The 18,804-nt window shown below is 41.1% G+C and overlaps 1 protein-coding gene across 1 annotated transcript in view; it reads right to left on the reverse strand.

Annotated features, from left to right (window-relative positions):
- LOC141113947 (EF-hand calcium-binding domain-containing protein 6-like) overlaps nt 1-18,804 on the reverse strand; it is a 198,439-nt gene that overhangs the window by 21,616 nt on the left and 158,019 nt on the right. Inside the window, exons 14-16 of the mRNA XM_073607324.1 lie at nt 9,880-9,973; nt 7,287-7,411; nt 2,845-3,088 (exon numbers count right to left, since the gene is read on the reverse strand). Of these exons, the coding sequence (XP_073463425.1) occupies nt 2,845-3,088; nt 7,287-7,411; nt 9,880-9,973 (463 nt within the window). The remainder of the gene's footprint in view (nt 1-2,844; nt 3,089-7,286; nt 7,412-9,879; nt 9,974-18,804) is intronic.

Below are 18,804 nucleotides of genomic sequence, written 5' to 3' on the forward strand. Positions count from 1 at the left end.
CGCCCATACACCACGGCGCCGCTACAGAAAGCCGGCCGCCGTGGGCTGCAAGTGTGCGGGAGGCGGCAGCGGGAGCCGGGAATCAGCAAGACGGGTGGGGGGGCTTTATCTCATGCGGGGGGGCGGCGTGTCACTCGCGCCCCCATAAGCAACAGGTGACAGGTGGAGCCTTAAGCTCCGCCTACCCTTCCCTGCACTGCATCTTCTCCTCGGCCCTGGGGCTGTGACGTCAGGAGGAGAGAGAGGAGCACGAGGGAAACCCCCAGGACAGCAGGTACAGTGTTTTAATAAAGTATATCAGTGTTATGGACACTGGCAGCATTTGATGGGCACTGGCAGAATTTGATGGGCACTGGCAGAATTTGATGGGCACAGTGGCTGCATTTGATGGACACAGTGGCTGCGTTTGAGGGCACAATGGCTGCATTTGATGGGCACGGTGGCTTCATTTGATGGGCACAGTGGCTGCGTTTGAGGGCACAATGGCTACGTTTGAAGGCACAATGGCTGCATTTGATGGGCACGGTGGCTTCATTTGATGGGCACAGTGGCTGCATTTGATAGCACAGTGGCTGCATTTGATGGGCACAGTGGCAGCATTTGATGGGCACAGTGGCTGCATTTGAGGGCACAATGGCTACATTTGATGGCACAATGGCTGCGTTTGATGGGCACGGTGGCTTCATTTGATGGACACAGTGGCTGCGTTTGATGGACACGGTGGCTTCATTTGATGGGCACAATGGCTACATTTGATGGCACAATGGCTACGTTTGATGGCACAATGGCTACGTTTGATGGCACAATGGCTGCGTTTGATGGCACAATGGCTAGGTTTGATGGCACAATGGCTACGTTTGATGGCACAATGGCTACGTTTGATGGCACAGTGGCTGCGTTTGAGGGCACAATGGCTGCGTTTGATGGGCACAGTGGCTGCAATTGATGGGCACAGTGGCTGCGTTTGATGGCACAGTGGCTGCGTTTGAGGGCACAATGGCTGCGTTTGATGGCACAATGGCTACGTTTGATGGGCACAGTGGCTGCGTTTGATGGGCACAGTGGCTGCGTTTGATGGGCACAGTGGCTGCGTTTGATGGGCACAGTGGCTGCGTTTGATGGGCACAGTGGCTGCGTTTGATGGGGCACAGTGGCTGCGTTTGATGGGGCACAGTGGCTGCGTTTGAGGGCACAATGGCTGCGTTTGATGGCACAGTGGCTACGTTTGATGGCACAGTGGCTGCGTTTGATGGGCACAGTGGCTGCGTTTGATGGGGCACAGTGGCTGCGTTTGATGGGGCACAGTGGCTGCGTTTGATGGGGCACAGTGGCTGCAATTGATGGGGCACAGTGGCTGCAATTGATGGGGCACAGTGGCTGCAATTGATGGGGCACAGTGGCTGCAATTGATGGGGCACAGTGGCTGCAATTGATGGGGCACAGTGGCTGCAATTGATGGGGCACAGTGGCTGCAATTGATGGGCACAGTGGCTGCAATTGATGGGCACAGTGGCTGCAATTGATGGGCACAGTGGCAGCATTTGATGGGCACAGTGGCTGCATTTGATGGGTACAGTGGCTGCATTTGATGGGCACAGTGACTGCGTTTGATGGGGCACAGTGAGGCTGCAATTGATGGGCACAGTGAGACCCCCCATGATAGCATTAAAACTCAGCAGCTAAAAATACTGTAGCTGCTGACTTTTAATATTAGAACACTTACCTGTCCAGGGATCCAGCGATGTCGACACCTCAGCCGATTTTCGGATTGGCTCTCGGGTTTTGCCACTATCATTCATGGTAAGGGAAACCGACCGGTTCCCTACTGCACATGTGCGAAGCGCGTTGCACTTTCTGAATGGCCCAGTGGAGGAAGGAGGAGGGGGGGCAAACTTCAGAGGGGACAGCGCAGTCTCCCAGAAGTGGGGAAGGGTACCTGTCAGAAACAGGTACCCATTCCCCCCTGAAAGGTGCCAAATGAGCCTAAAGAGGAAGGGGTGTTGTTTACAGATGATAGGGTGGGTCTTAAACAGGAAGGGGTGTGGCCTCGGCAGGATGGGGTGGGTCGTATTTAAATTAGGGGGGTGCATGCCTTTAGTCAGGCCTAGGGCAGCACAAAACCTAAATACACCACTGCCAAGGAGGCTAGCTGAAGACATCCGGATATCAAGAAATACACCTTTTACCCTTTTATTATCATTTTCCCTTTTCTGCTTTAATTGCTCTGGATTTCATCTAAAGGGAGTCAGCCAATTTGAATAGCATAGTTTGCATATTGTCTCTTTGTATTGTGCAAGAGTTAATGGCCTGTGAGTTGAGGAGGCAGAAGGGAGAAACCTGACACACAGAAGATATAGTGCCAGTTGTCTACCCTCCTGTTAACCTGTTCACATAAGTGTCTGTGATTAGGTTGACATTTAGTTGACATTTAGGCTCATTTACATTTAAAGGGACTTTGCACCATTATATTGCATTATTGATAAGTATAGATAAAAAAATCTGTTTGTAAGAGTGTTTTCTTATTATCTGACAAAGTTGAGATATAACTATTTTGTGTTCTTACTAATACAGTAAACATACTGGAACTGTTCCTTTAATACTGTGTGAGTCTCTTTTTACTAATGCAGTTGGTAATATGACTGAACCCAGGGTGTCAGAGGTAATGGAGGATTAGCAGAGTCGAGGTAATCAGTGGGGTACAGAGTCTATTAGCAGCCCTCACGGGGGTACCTCTGCACATATACAACACCATACAAACATTTTCACCAGTGAAGATAAACCGCTAGTTAAAGTTAGTCCCACTTATTGGATAACATAACATTATGATATTCCAAACAGTAATACCTTTGCACGGACATTGTCTATAAGAATGTCAGAGTCACAGTTCAGTTTCCTAGATCGAATGTGGAAATCTCCATCGCCTTTCTTTGGGGGGCTTATCTTTGCATTGGGATAACATGCAGATTTTGGTGAGTATCCAAAGTGTCTGACAAACTCCAGGTAGTCTAATGTTTTGTCCTGGTTGGTGATGAAGGTGCTCCAAAGTCTGCGGATCTCTCCACGAGTAACTCCAGGCTGGATGTCAAAACTGTATTTAAAAAAAATAAAAATAAATGAACAGATTGAATTTCGCATTGTCTCAAGATTGTACATAATTCAATATGGTCTATAATAAAACACTTAGGGATCTATTTATAAAAAAAATGATCTTTGAGAATCTCTCTGCATTAGCACTGCTGTTGTGAATAATCCCCATAATGTCCCTAATATGTTTACTTCCTTATGATCGTCAACGCCAACTGATGGTCATTAGGCAATATTTTTCTGATTGACATCTTTCAAGAAAATATTGCATTATTTAATGTTGATAAATGTACAACTGGGGGAATCAATGGTGGAGAAGGATCTGGGTGTTTTGGTAGATAATAAACTTAATAATAGCATGCAATGCCAAGCTGTAATTTCCAAAGTAAGCAAAATCCTTTCCTGTATTAAGAGAGGTATGGACTGCAGAGAGAGAGATATCATTTTGCCCCTGTACAAATGATTAGTAAGACCTCATCTGGAATATGCAGTTCAGTTTTGGACACCAGCTCTCAAAAAGGATATGTGGGAACTGGAGAAAGTGCAGAGAAGGGCAACCAAACTGATAACCAAAAACCAAAAGTAACTCAGCTATGAGGAAAGATTAGAGGAACTGAATTTATTCTCTCTTGAGAAGAGGATATTAAGGGGGATATGATCAACATGTATAGATGTTATAAATATAAATACATAAGGGGTCCATATAGTAAACTTGGTGTTCAGTTATTCACTTTAAGGTTATCACAGAGGATAAGGGGACACTCTTTATGTCTGGAGGAAAAGAGATTCAATCTCCAAATACAAAAAAGTTTCTTCACAGTAAGAGCTGGGAAAATAGGAAATAGACTCCCTCCAGAGGTGGTTCTGTCCAGCTCAGTTGATTGCTTTAAAAAAAGGCCTGGATTCTTTCCTAAATGTACATATTATAACTGCATACTAATGCCCCATACACACGCTCGGATTTTCCGACGGAAAATGTGTGATAGGACCTTGTTGTCGGAAATTCCGACCGTGTGTGGGCTCCATCACACATTTTCCATGGGATTTTCGGACACACAAAGTTTGAGCGCAGGATATAAAATTTTCCGACAACAAAATCCGTTGTCGGAAATTTCGATCGTGTGTACACAAATCCGACGGACAAAGTGCCACGCATGCTCAGAATAAATAAAGAGATGAAAGCTATTGGCCACTGCCCCGTTTATAGTCCCGACGTACATGTTTTACGTCACCGCGTTCAGAATGATCGGATTTTCCAACAACTTTGTGTGACCGTGTGTATGCAAGACAAGTTTGAGCCAACATCCATCGGAAAAAATCTTAGGATTTTGTTGTCGGAATGTCCGAACAAAGTCCGACCGTGTGTACGGGGCATAACGTTTATAGATAGAGTTGATCCAGGGAATATCTGGGGGGATGAGGAAGGAATTTCCCCCCTGCTGTAGCAAATTGGTTCATGCTTTGCTGGGGTTTGTTTTGCCTTCCCCTGGATCAACTGTGGGTATAGGCTTGTGTATACTGTATATGATTGTATACATTTTTTTTTAGGATTTTTTTCCACTTTTATGAATGAATGAATGATTTGTAAAGCGCTGTAAATGCGAACTGAATCGCCTGAAGGCGCTAATGCGTTTTGTGCTGTCATCCTCTTAGAAGAGGAAGGTCTTGAGTTTTTTCCTGAAGGCCAGATAGTTTTCTTCCATGCGGATGTGAGTCGGAAGAGCGTTCCATTGCCGAGGTCCCTGGACTGCGAATCTTCGTTCTCCCCTTGCTTTGTAGCGGTATTTGGGAATGAGAAGGAGGTTTTGGTTAGATGATCGCAGATTGCGATTGGGAGTGTAGTGTTTTATTTTCTCTCAGAGGTATTGAGGGGCGTTACCTTGTATGCATTTGTGGGTGAGGCAGAGGGTCTTAAATGTGATCCTATTCTTTACAGTTAGCCAATGTAGGCTCCTCAGGGATGGGAAGATGGACTCCCAGGGTTTTTTTCCTGTTAGCAGTCTTGCAGCCGCGTTTTGGATGGCCTGTAGGCGCGCAAGCTGAGATTGGGGTAATCCTATGTAGAGTGAGTTTGCGTAGTCGAGTCGGGAATTGATGATTGTTCCAACTACTGCTGCTTTGTCCTCTTCTGGGATGAAGGGGATGAGTCTGCATAGCAGGCGGAGGAGATGGTGAGATCCACTAACTACTGATCCTATTTGTGCATCCATTGTCATTTCTGAGTCAAAGATAACTCCAAGACTCTTGGCTTTGGTGCGCGGAGAGATGGTTTGTCCTAAGATGGTGGGAGGAGTCCACGGGGTCTTGGTTTTGGCACTTTGGTTAGCGTTTAGGAGAAGAAGTTCTGTTTTTGACCCGTTGAGTTTGAGGGAACTAATGGTCATCCAGTCATCTATCAAAGGGAGGCATTTCTCTAATTGCTGATGGTGGTCTTTTTGTCCGGTGATGCGAAAGTAGATTTGGGTGTCGTCAGCGTATGAGTGGAAGCAGAGGTCTGATTTTTTGATGATTTTGAGGAGTGGGTGGATGTAGATGTTGAATAACACTGGCGACAGGGGTGAACCCTGAGGGACTCCACAGGAGATTGTTGGGGTTTCAGAGGTGAATGCTCCTAGTTTCACTGTCTGAGACCGATTCTCTAAGAAGGATGCAAACCATTTTAGACTAGAATCTGTGGCTCCTGCTACTTCTGTGAGGCGGACAAGTAGAGTATTGTGGTCCACTATATCAAAGGCTGCACTGAGGTCTAACAGTACCAAGAGGCATGAGTCTCCGTCATCTGCTGCTTCGAGGGCATCATCCCATATTTTTAGAAGTGCAGTTTCTGTGCCATGGCCAGGGCGGAAACCTGATTGTAGAGTGTCCAGAAGTTGATGTGTGTCCAGGTGGCGTTGTAGCAGTTGTACTACCGCTTTCTCCATAATCTTGGAGATGGTGTCAAGGCTTGTTATCGGTCTGCGGTAGTTAGGGTCCTTAGGGTCGAGATTAGGTTTCTTTAGCAGGGGTTTGACGATGCCTTGCTTGAGGGTGGTTGGCACAATCCCTTCTTTGAACGATTGATTTATGAGGTGTGTTATAGTGGGAGCCAGGATGTCGGAGCATGCTTTAAGGAGTTTCGTGGGAATTATGTCATTTGGTGATGTGCTGTCTGGAAGGCTTCTCATAATGTCTTTAGTCGTGTCAGTGGTGATTGGGGTCAGGAAGAAGTCCGGTGGTTGTGTGATGTTTGTGTTGATATCCTCTTTTTGCTTTGGTTGGGTAAAGTTGGTTGTTTTTTTCTGTTGAATTGATTTCCGAAGTTGTTGATTTTGTCAATGAAGAAATTTGATAACTCATTGCAGAATTCTTGAGTATCGTTTGCTGGGGGCTCTAAGCAGGTTGGGTTCATTGAGTGGGCGACTATTTTGAAAAGTTCCCGTGGCCGGTTTAAGGCAGTTGAGATGGTGTTTGAGAAATGTTCATTTTTGGCGTTGAAGATTGCTTTGTGGTATTTCCCAGTGAGTACTTTGTAGTTTGTGTGGTTTTCCTTAGTAGGGTTTCTTCTCCACGCTCTTTCAGCTCTTCTACGTTCTTTCTTGAGTAGGGTGAGCGTGCCATTAAACCATCTTGAGTTTTTTTTGCGGATGAGTGTTCTGCGTTTTGGCGCTACTGAGTCTGCTGTTTGTAGTAATGCCTTATTTAGGGAGTTGAGTGTTTGTTCTGTTGAGAGGTTTGAGTTTAGCGATTGTATTTTTCTTGACAATGTGGTTTTGAACAGTTCGGAGTGCAGTTTCTTCTGAGATCTGTTCCAGTGTGTTGTTGTTGCATGTTTCTGTTTTTAGAGGGTGGTGTTAGTGGTGATTTTAAATTTGATGGCGTGGTGGTCCGTCCATGGTAGTGGTGTGTCACTTTTATGGTTGAACTAGATGGTCTTTTTTCAACCAGACTAACTATGTAAGTATGGCCACCAGATGGAACTAACAATCTAAGGAAGTAAACATATTAGACACACTACGGGGATTATTTGTGACAGCTGTCCGAATGCTGAGACTTTCACACTGCAGATTTACAAGAAAAACCTTTGTAATGGGTTGTTTTAAATAATTTGATCTAATATTTTTTAAAAGGGTAATGTTTGATCTAATATTTCGTCTGAAAGTATGATGTCAACTGGAGATACAGCAAAGGTGTATGTTTACACAGTTTCCAATATCTATACATACCTCTTTAATAGGTAGTACATGGTCTCCTGTGTAAGGCGTCTTGAATTAATTTCATCCAGATCCTCAAACGCTTTCTCTACTGCTGCATAATTCTTATGGATGAGACTCTTAATAATCTTGAAGAGCTTGAAAAAGATTGTATATATAATCTACTCTTAGGTTGTGATATACAGTAAATCATATAAATCTAATATAATTTTTAAAATCAGAAAAGGAGAATTTTTAGAATCTACAGATCACTGCTTGAAAATATTGCACATTCACAATTAGAATGGAAACAGAGCTATTGTCCTCTAAAAGCATGCTACAAAAAATAACTACCTTCTGGAGTTTATGGGGTCAGTCAACCTAGGGGGTAGGAATTATAAATTCAGCCCTGGTCCTCAATATCCCAAGACAAATCTGGAAGGTAAAAAGGCTACCTAGAACTCTCGTGTTTAGCTTTTCTAAATGCAGTAGATGTTATCTGGGATGTATAAACAAAAGTATTGCTTCCCAGATCACTTGTGTTTAGATCTTACTGCTTTGGAGCAGGTTTGGCCATGTTTAGTCATGTTTACATGCATGTAGCCAGTTTCAATCAAACCATGCACAGAATTCTATTTTCTCTAAACACCGCTAAACTGACTGCACCAAAAACACAGGTACATACATTTAAATGGGTTCATAAATATCCTCTAAATGCATATAAATACATGTTTGATAGTGCATAAGGCCTAGTGGTGGAATTATTTTGATATGACTTTTCACAACGAGATTATTTTTTCTGAGAAAACTGACCTAGACTTTCCCAAATTCCACTCACCTGCCTGCAATACTAAGTTAATTTGGTTGTAAACCTCTGACATGAAAAATAAAATATATCCTTCGATAGTGTGAACTTGCCTCAATCCAAAGCACAGATTGTAATTTCTGTCTGCAGTCTTGCTCCTCTGTTATCTGTCACTTCTGGCAGATTGTGTCTGCTCCAAGTAATCAAGGGCGAAGGGGAGGGGAGTCTATGATTGCCAGTTTCAGCTGTGCATGTTTCCCTATAAGATTGTGTAGAGGGGTGTGTGTCCATTCCCTCCACTCAGGTCTCAGATTACAGTCACCTCTCCACTCTGAGCTGTGCAGTGTGTGATGTCAGATCCCTGCCCCCCACCTCTGGAAGCTCAGAAAAGCTGTATAAATTCTGCACTTTAAATAGCTGTACAGGGGAAAAGGCTGCAGATAAACAGGTACAATTGATATAGGAGGATTTGTTTAATCTCTGTGTATCAACTGAGGCTAGTCACTTCACAGGGTATATGTAAGGGTTCACAACCACTTTTAAGGGCTTCAGTCCTTCCTAAGTCACTGACTTTGAACATGTAAATAGATCTGGAATTTTGGCCTATCTTTGGCTTCAGTGACTGCATGCCTGCTTTGGAACAGTGACTCAGAAAGTATTAAAATCAGAAGATTTACATGTCAGTTCGGCAAATAGTATTTTCAGAGGCAACCCAGGACTATCAGAATCCTATTCCTTACAACACAGATTTTGTTAAACTACTCTTTAAGGAACCTGTTATAACAGAAGTAAAGTATTGACATTTCTGACCATGATCTTCTAAAAATGAAACTTGCTTGGCTACCCTCTAATGCCCCGTACACACGGTCGGATTTTCCGACAGAAAATGTGTGATAGGACCTTGTTGTCGGAAATTCCGACCGTGTGTGGGCTCCATCACACATTTTCCATCGGATTTTCCGACACACAAAGTTTGAGAGCAGGATATAAAATTTTCCGACAACAAAATCTGTTGTCGGAAATTCTGATCGTGTGTACACAAATCCGACGGACAAAGTGCCACGCATGCTCAGAATAAATAAAGAGATGAAAGCTATTGGCCACTGCCCCGTTTATAGTCCCGACGTACGTGTTTTACGTCACCGCGTTTAGAACGATTGGATTTTCCGACAACTTTGTGTGACCGTGTGTATGCAAGACAAGTTTGAGCCAACATCCGTCGGAAAAAATCCTAGGATTTTGTTGTCGGAATGTCCGAACAAAGTCCGATCGTGTGTACGGGGCATAAGGCCTCATGCATATGGGTGGTTTGGCCTGTCGGCATCACATCTCACCATTTTCAGGAACCTAGGAGACACAGGTGCAACCTTCAGCCCTGCTGCCAGCAGTCTGACAAAATCTATGATAGGCTGAATAATGCTGTGGTTTGATGCTGTACCGAGTAGTACTTGCATTTAGGGTCATATGTGTTCAGGAAATTATGAACCATTTCGCTCTAAACATGGCTACCACTTGGTGCAGCATCCAGCCACAGAGTATTTTAGCCTGTCATAGATTCTGACAAGCTGCTGGCAGCAGGGCTGAAGGCCACACCTGTGCCTTCTGGGCACCTGAAACCATTGAGATTTGATGCTGACGGGCCAAAGCACCCATGAGCACATGGCCTAATTGTTTGTATAGGTTAAATGTTGTATAGAAATAATTGTATGCTAAAAGGTGTCATTTTGAACTCTGCTTTTGGGATTAACCCTTTCAACACTGGCGGTGATACTTAATGCATTTTGTATAAAATGTAAAATTTTGAAAAGTCGAAATAGTTACTTGTTCTGGTGTTCGTCCACGTCCATGCTCCTTTTCTTCTTCCACTGCAGACATTCCTACAGACCGTTCATCAAATAAGCTTGGCACCCCCCGCCTTTTAGGAGAAAATATGGTATTACTGGCCATGTTTATAACATAATAATATTAGGATACATTCACTTTAGATGTTTCCATCAGGCAAAAACAGTTAAGAATTAGAACCCATGTTAGGTTTTAAATGTTCTCTATTGTTCAGCTTGCCAATCACTTTAAATTCCACATGTGCATCTTTGCAACAGAGATGCCATTAAAATCTATATTTACAACCTGTGTCAGGTTTGCACTGCTGCCTGTGTCTCCAGAAAGATTTTGCCACAAGTGACCTAACAGTGACAGAGACAGAAATAAAAACTCCTATCATTCCCATTTTAGTAGTTCTTCTTAGTAAGTGGGTTTGAGTGCCGAATACATGTTAAAATAAAAAAGTCCCCGAATCTGCTTTTTGTTCAGACTTATCCATGAACTTAAAGCAGACCCCAAAATTTAACTCCTAAAATTAAAATGTAAATATTAACTTTGCCCAACCCTTAAAGTAGAACTAGGCTCAAAATGAAAAAAACAATATGTGATGTAAATCTCTAATCTGTTGAATATCTCACTGGTTGTTTTGCAAATAACAGTAATTCACATATTTACCCTTTTCCCCTGCAGCTGGAAGCTCTCATGTTCACTTCCTGTAATCAGGAGACAATGCTGCTTCCTCTGTTTCTAAATGACTCCATTGTCCCCTTTTGCATTGTACAAACTACAACATGCCATCATTATATCAATGGGTGAGTTGCTCCTTCATCCAGTAAAAGCCCCGGCATCCAAATCAACACAAAAGTCCCGCCAAGGCTGCGCCCACTCCCCTCACGATCGGGCTGCAATCCCCCGCCCATGCTTCGCTTGCTCCCCTCTATGTTCTTCCTACTCCCGCGTATGTCCTGCCTATGCTCCGTCTACTCCAGACTATCTTTATACAGCCTGTTCCCAACTATTCTACCTTTAACTGAGAGCATTGCTGCATCAGCACTGGCAGTCATATACCTCGGATTGTGCTGCTATTTTACATAGCCCACCCCGCTATTGATTGACAGACGGGCATGTGTTATGTAAAATAGACTAAGTATGATAGAAGGCATAAGTAGTCATGGGGAACTGTGGTTCCCTGTGGGAGATGCAGAAGCAAGCACGGTGAAAGGAAATGATGTGCTAACTCTGCAGAACTCCTCCCACCATCACTTGCATTATCAAGCAATGGAGGAATGGTGGGGGGATTAGAGACCCCAATTTCATCTATATGGTAGGAAAATCATAATCACATTTGTTATATTTATTGCCATGTGTAACTTTGAGGTGTTTATATAAGGGTTTACTAAAACTAGCATGCTGCCTTTAGTTGTACTTTATATGTAATTGTTCAGGTTGCAGAGCAAAGCAACTTGTTCACCCTATTGGGGGCCCCAGAAGCATACACTCACCTTCCCTTCATTCCTGTCCTACTCCGTTTGACTGCCAGAGTTGAAAAAAAAAAAAAAAGGTATTTTCAGGTATAGGAGCATGAGACTTTTGTGCTATCCTTCCATATCCCAGCACTGGTTCTTGGTAATTTGTAACTCAGCACTGTCATGGGGTGGGTTAAAAGCTCAAGTTGTAACCTGAAGTTTACAATGGTCTTCCTCTCTAGTCCCAACTGTTTAATGAGCAAGGTAGCAAATGGAAGGCAGGTATAAGCTCCTGCTGGGGCCACCAATAAACCTCTTGCTTAGAACCTCTTGCAAAGCAAAAGTTCACTTTAGTTCTTAAGTATTAACAGGCACGGGGGCGTGGCCAAGATGGCGGCGGAGTAGGACGCACTGTTGAGGAGCTCTGTTTCCAGCGGGGGAAATTTATCCTGTTTTATATGCCCTGAGACCCCTGAGGTCTGCTAAGTATTAACATGCACACTAACAACATTAACCTCAACCCTAATACTTAACCTAACACCCTTAAATGTAACACTGATGTGTAACATTAAAGTAACTCCTGTAGCAGCATACTTACCTTATCCAGTGGCAAAACAATTAGTATTAAAAGTTGCTGCAGCATGTTATCGGCACTGGAAACTACAAAATGTTTTGCATTACATACTCCCCTTAAGCAAGCAACTTGTTACAATTCTCCACTTGTTACAGTTGATTATGGCACATTTTTCTAAAAAAAAAAATATGAGGAAACCCTGACATAAATGGTCTATATTGTCTAATTCATATGAGCGTTATACAACTGACAATAATGGAAACCTCTGTACCCATGTCCGACTCTTCTTGATAGTATATTCATGCAAGCAGTATAATAACATCAGGTGACATGAGCATGTACAGTGGAACCATTCTTTATTGCAATAAAAGGCAAAAGCGCTGTATAGTCCTTGGGAACTGGATGTATATCCTAATGAGTTTTATCTTTGCTTCACTGAGCAAAACGGATGCCTTGAGAAGGCCAAATGCTGAAAACCTCCCAGGCCTTTGTCCGGAGGAATGGCAGGCACTTTGCATCCCTTTAAAAAAAAAAAGGAGACCATTCCAAGTCCTGATGAGTGATGTGGATTTTGAGGGCGACCTTGGGTCATACAGAACTAATCAAGCGAAAACAATACCCCAAATTTGCCTGACAGACACCAAGTATCTGAAGACTGTATCAAAAAGAATTAGGAATTGACAAACACACACCCAGTGCCAAAGGATCAAATCTTGAAGGTGGTGGGATTAAAATTATTTATTCATTGTTAATTTATTTATTTATGTATGTGCAAATATCCTGCAGGTGCTGAGGATAGGCTGAAAGGAGTTGGTTTTAGAGCCAGGGCTAAAATGTTGGTCCATTTAACTCATTCTTATCCTTAAGGCGATCAAAACATTGGCATTTATGAAGCTTGTGGAAGTAGAAAAAACTTGTAAATAAATGCACAAGAACCAGAGATTTTGTCAAGACCGTTGGGCGGAGAGGCCATTAGGGTATTAGCTGTTCAGTGTCCAGGCAATTAGCAAGTGAATGCTTATGTCAATACAAGAATAATCCCTATGTGAGTTCACATATAGAAAGGTATCCATTGATGTAGATTGTCTGTCAATTTCTTCATTGGATAATGTTACATGATCTAATAAAGCTTTTTTAAAAGAATGATTATTTAGAATTATGATTATGACAATGTATGATTGAGAAATTCGTACAAAAAAGGAAAATAATTATTAAGATCTATTAGGGTACTGATACATGCCCTATTTGTAAAGAAGATTTAGTTATTTTAGATCAAAGTTGCCAATAAACAAGGACATACCTGAAATTTCAGGTTGACAAATATCCAATCAGATATCAAGCAGCTGTGATGCACAATGTTCATTGGAATACATGTGTGCAACATCCAATAATTTTCAATTTCTGAGCACAACAGCATGAAATTAACATGAACTCATGAAAACAGAAATATTTGAGCTGCAATTACTAACTTATTTTGAAGGCTTCAGGCTAATCCTGGATTCACTATCTACTAAGTTCTGACCTGGAACAAGCTTACAGAACAGGAATTGGGACCCTTAAGACTTTACTAGCTGTATGATTGTTCTGAATCTGATTGACTAAGTAGTAAACCTAGGACAGGATGGGCACCCACTGATCGGCACTTCTTGCTCTTATTAAAAGCCTGCTACTACAATGTGATCTTGCTTCACATGAAGCAGCTGCGCTTTAAAGTGTAACTAAGGGCACAACTTTTTTTTCAGTTTTGGATAGAGTAGAGAAGGGTTAAGACACTTGTCAGTTTATATTGCTGTCTGTGCCCTATTAGGGACATTCACCCTCTCTATTTGTCCTGTTTACTGTTATCATCTAAAGTGAAAGTAGAAGAAAATCCCAAATTTTGGGTTGACATCAGAACACTAATAAAAGGGGGATAATCAAATAGTGACGATAGTAACACCTCGGGATTCTCTCACTTTGGAGGGATTTCCTCTCACCTGTTTTGACTATGGGAAGTGAAATGAAGGGAAATCACCCCAATGGGACACAGATGGAAAAAAATGGATGGGTGTTATAACCCTCTCTTAAGCTATCCAAAATGAAAGAAAAGTTTTGCCTTTAGTTACACTTTAATGGCCACTGTTAAAAAGTTTTTTGTTTCCAGTTTTCAATACTAATTTCTAGAAGACATTGAAACAACAGGATATTATAAAATATCTTTTCAGCTTGATTTACAGACAGAAACATTTTATGTGCATAGCATGACTTTGCTAGTGAGTGGGCAGAGAATGAACATTGGGATGTTGACCTGAAGCTGATCTCAGTGGGGATTCCATGTAGACAGTGACCCCAGAGGACAATCAACACAAGAACTCAACAGGACACAAGATGAGCCTGAAAGTGATACCCAGATGATTTCCTCACAGAGCTTTGTCCTGCTATTCAACAAAGACACACTGCTGTCAACATCCACTTTTTTTGGCTACTACTAAATACTTTGATTTATAAAGAAAAATTCATACATATAAATCCCAACATTAATCAAATGCTTCCTAATATATTGGCCTCTTGTTCTATATGGCAATTTTCTGCTTTCTCTAAATTATAGAAAATCAAGTTAGGGCATTAGTGGTGATAATGAAGAAGAATGATGAAGACAAAAAAAATTACTGTTTGTAAAATAATTAAAAATGGTGCCATTTGTGTCTGGTGTAACGCAGACCTCTAAAACTAGGTACATAGTATGTTTCTAAAGATTATGTCTGCATCAGTAGGAAGAACCATGAAAAATCTGGATATGAAAGTGTTTAAAGGCTACTTTATTCTTTTATAAGGTTATACTATCAGGTTATAATATCAAGAAAACATCAGCTTGCTGTTTTTTTACAATGTGCAATAAGCCTGAATTTATTTCCTATATACTCAATTCTTTCCCAAACAAATAATTACTTAGACTTAACAGACATGTCAGCCAGGGAAAGAGCTCCATTATTGGAACCTAAAGCAACATCCTTACAACAGAATCATCTCTTTTACACAAGCTATTTTTTAATTTTAGTAGTCTTTTGTGACAATGCATACATTTATATGAGATGATTGTATTTCTGCTGATGATGGGAGTAAAATGTGTGACCAATACAGGGAAAAGCCCCCTCTCTCCCCTCCTGCCTATAAGCCTAGATATACTGTGGTGGACTGAAACTACTTCTCTACAATACACAGGATTTACAGCAAAATACAGTGCCTGATTTACCAAACCTTTTTTGCCTTACCTGCAGCATTAAGTGCGCAATAAAAAAAAAAAACAAATAATTTATTAACAATATTTAATATGCATCTGCAATGTGCCTGGATATGGGCGTGCAAGCTACAATGTACAGTACATACACCCTGCGTCTGAACATATATATCAATAGTGGGGGTTTGTTTAAAACAAAAAATGTGATTTTCTCTAGTGTTTGAATGCTATGCTAGAGCTTTTATATGTGAATTCCATGTAGGAGCAAAACCACATGAAGTGCGTACTGATAATGCATTCTGTGCTAGAGATATCATAATGTTCAATGCACACTGTGGCCAGAGCAAGCATGTGTACATACTTTAATATGTGGCTTAAAATGGAGGCTCCATTGATAAATACTCATACATGTGATGGCTTTTTTTTTTTGCTCCAGAAGCAAGGCGTCTTTTTGACCTAATGCCTTGCTTGGTGCATGTGCATTTTATTCCTTAGTTAGCATTCATGGTGCTTTAACCACTTCAGCCCCGGAAGATTTTACCCCCTTCCTGACCAGAGCACTTTTTACAATTTGTCGCTTTAACTGGTAATTGCGCAGTCACTTTTTTTATATTTTTTACTTTTTGCTATAATAAATATCCCCAAAAATGTTTTTAAAAAACAAATTTCTTCATCAGTTTAGGCCAATATATATTCTTCTACATATTCTTGGTAAAAGAAAAAAATCGCAATAAGCGTATATTGATTGGTTTGCGCAAAAGTTATAGCTTCTGCAAACTATGGGAAAGATTTATGGCATTTTTATTATTTTATTTTTTTACTAATAATGGCGGCGACCTGCGATTTTTATCGGGATTCGACATTGCGGCGGACAGGTCGGACACTTTTGACACATTTTTGGGACCATTAACATTTATACAGCGATCAGTGCTAGTATAAAATTTAATGAGGGTATTCCTACAGTAGATATGAGAGAGTCTCTGATGTTTGAAATTTGCTATTTATGTTAGGAACTGTCTGACTGTCCAAGGATATATTTAATGCTTGGGAGTTAAACTAACTAACTTTAAGACCCGATAGAACCACTGTCATCTTGACAGAATCTAAAGCTTATGACACACTGGTAAGTTTCCTCCAGCAACAAAATCTGTAGCAAAGACAGAGAAGGAGCTTTGTTCCCTCTATGGTTGAATGTGAGGTGTCCCTTCCTCGCTAGCAAGGAAGATTCTATAATGTTTTGTCCAGTGTGAATGACACCGTAGAAATAAGTGAGTTGTTTCCTTGCGATTTCCAGCAATTTGCAGCGTGTCATAGACCTAAGGACAAAACTAAGGGGTCACACAAAGTATGATCTAGAATGTTGATTACGAATATCCTAATTCTGATTAGGAATATCAGGCCATTTGAACTTTTAGTTGATGAAAGCAAGTTATTTCTATGGTTAGAGGTACTCTTCCTCACTCAATGGAGTTAGTAGAGACAACAGACACGATTTCTCAGCTTGGGTCATTTTTAACTTTGGTGCATGCGCAGTGAAAATAAAGCTCCTAAATGAATGGAATCTATTTTCCAATGCTTTGAAAAACCTCTACAAGTGATTACAGATGCTTTTATATGGTCATTATAAGTCTACAGTTCACCTCTACTCTGCTGGATTGTCACAGATGGGCCTTAACCTGTTGCATCTCTTTTGAATATTGATCCATATGGAAGGGGAAGTCTGTCACCAGAAAAAAAGCAAAACATAAGATGCTTGGTGAAATAAGGATAAGTTGCCCGATAATAAAGGATAATAAAGAAAGAATATAAACACTAGATAGAGGTTAAAAGAAATGATCAATTGTTTGTATGAAAGAAAGATCATTCATACAAAAGATTTTAATTAGACATTATATGTTAGACTTGTTTCTAGAAAACTCAATCTGTAGAGATGATTTATATCCATAAGATAAACAATCTTTTCACATTGGGTTTCTCATCTGACGGCAAGTAAATGACCGCACACAATAGCCATGCACATTTTCTGTACCTGAAAGCATCACTTCAATCACATCTGACACTATCCATAGTTTGTGAATGAACAATCTTTGCAACATGAATGATTGTTAGTGCTAACGTAAAAAACATTCATGCAAAAGATCTGTACCATACCTGGTGAGCTTTGTCTATTGTCTATGGCAGTGATGGCGAACCTTGGCTCTCCAGATGTTTTGGAACTACTCATTTCCCACGATGCTCAACTACACTACAGAGTGCATGAGCATCATGGGAAATGTAGTTCCAAAACATCTAGGGTGCCAAGGTTCACCATCACTGGTCTATGGCTAGCCTTATAATGGAAATCGGCAAAAAAATGACAATATGATGCACTCTGTCCCTAGCATTAATACAACTGTTTTGGTGTTCCTCCTGTAGCATACAATTACTATCTATTAATCCTGCCAGTAGATCTTATATTTTTTTCACTTTTTTAAACATGGTCACAACGCTGTTCTTTTTTGTGCTAAAATCTTGAGCAGCATTGTCACTTTGTGAACAAGGTAGTTTTAGATAGACTTATAGTTTTGAAATGGACTAGGTAAGCAACAAACACCACCTTAGGTAATTGCAACAACAGTACTTTTGCTTATTTTGGAAAAAAGGTTTAAATCATATGAACACAAGTAGACTGTTGTAAACACCTATGGCAGTCTTATATGGTTTGTCCCAACCCTTGTAACTGTCACTTTTTCTTGATAGCTTGGTCTGTATGTAAATGTGGGAGAAAAAAATAAACAAAGATGTAAAATAAAAAAAGGAAATGGTATGCTGAGTACCATCATATGGGTTTTACCACATGCATTTACCAGAAAATAATAAATCGATAAACAGTTGAATTCTTCTTTCAGTTCAGGGTAACCCAGGTGAATCAAAACTTGCCTTCATACTCAGCACAAAAGCCATGCTTAGGAGATACAATCCCAGGGTGTGCATTGCACATTAGGAACATTACACTTTTCTTTTCATGCAAGGTAAAGCAAAAAAAAAAAAAAAAGAAGAAATATAAATGAGATGCAAACTTTACATTTAAAATGGCATTGTTCTTCGACTAATCTGGCCACCATCCGAGTGGTGATCTGGCTGTTAGATAAAAAGGAGAAGAATGGAAAACATTGGCGAGGATTGAAGCCAGGGGATGAATGTGGAAATGTAGAATGATTGTTTCTTTTTTTCCTGTCTTTCAGCTGACGGTTGTTTCTGTCTGTTTTTTTAGAACTGATCCAAGGGGACAGGGAAAGTCAGTGTGGGGAGCTCTAAGGAAGACCCCTTTCTACAGCTGCGGCTGAGAGGATTAAAGTGCTTCATATACAAGGCAACATTACACAAGTAGCCTTTGAACAAAAGTCATGGATACTATTAATGATATGGTAATCCTTAATCGAGCTACCTCCCAGTAGTGATTATACTGACATGGGAAGAATATATAAGTCGGGGATGCATCCCACAAACAACACTGTTCTATTGTCCTGGCCAAGCTTGAGCAGGACTAACTTTAGTTGCATCTATAGCGTCACTTTTCTCCTCTATGTATAGAAGGAACAAAAATCTGAACCTAAGACTGGATTTGCTCCCTGCAAGTTCCCACACACATCTTGTGTCATTTAGTAGGGAACACATCCCCGACAACC

Source organism: Aquarana catesbeiana, linkage group LG01 (assembly GCF_042186555.1).
Source record: "Aquarana catesbeiana isolate 2022-GZ linkage group LG01, ASM4218655v1, whole genome shotgun sequence".
Taxonomy (NCBI): domain Eukaryota; kingdom Metazoa; phylum Chordata; class Amphibia; order Anura; family Ranidae; genus Aquarana; species Aquarana catesbeiana.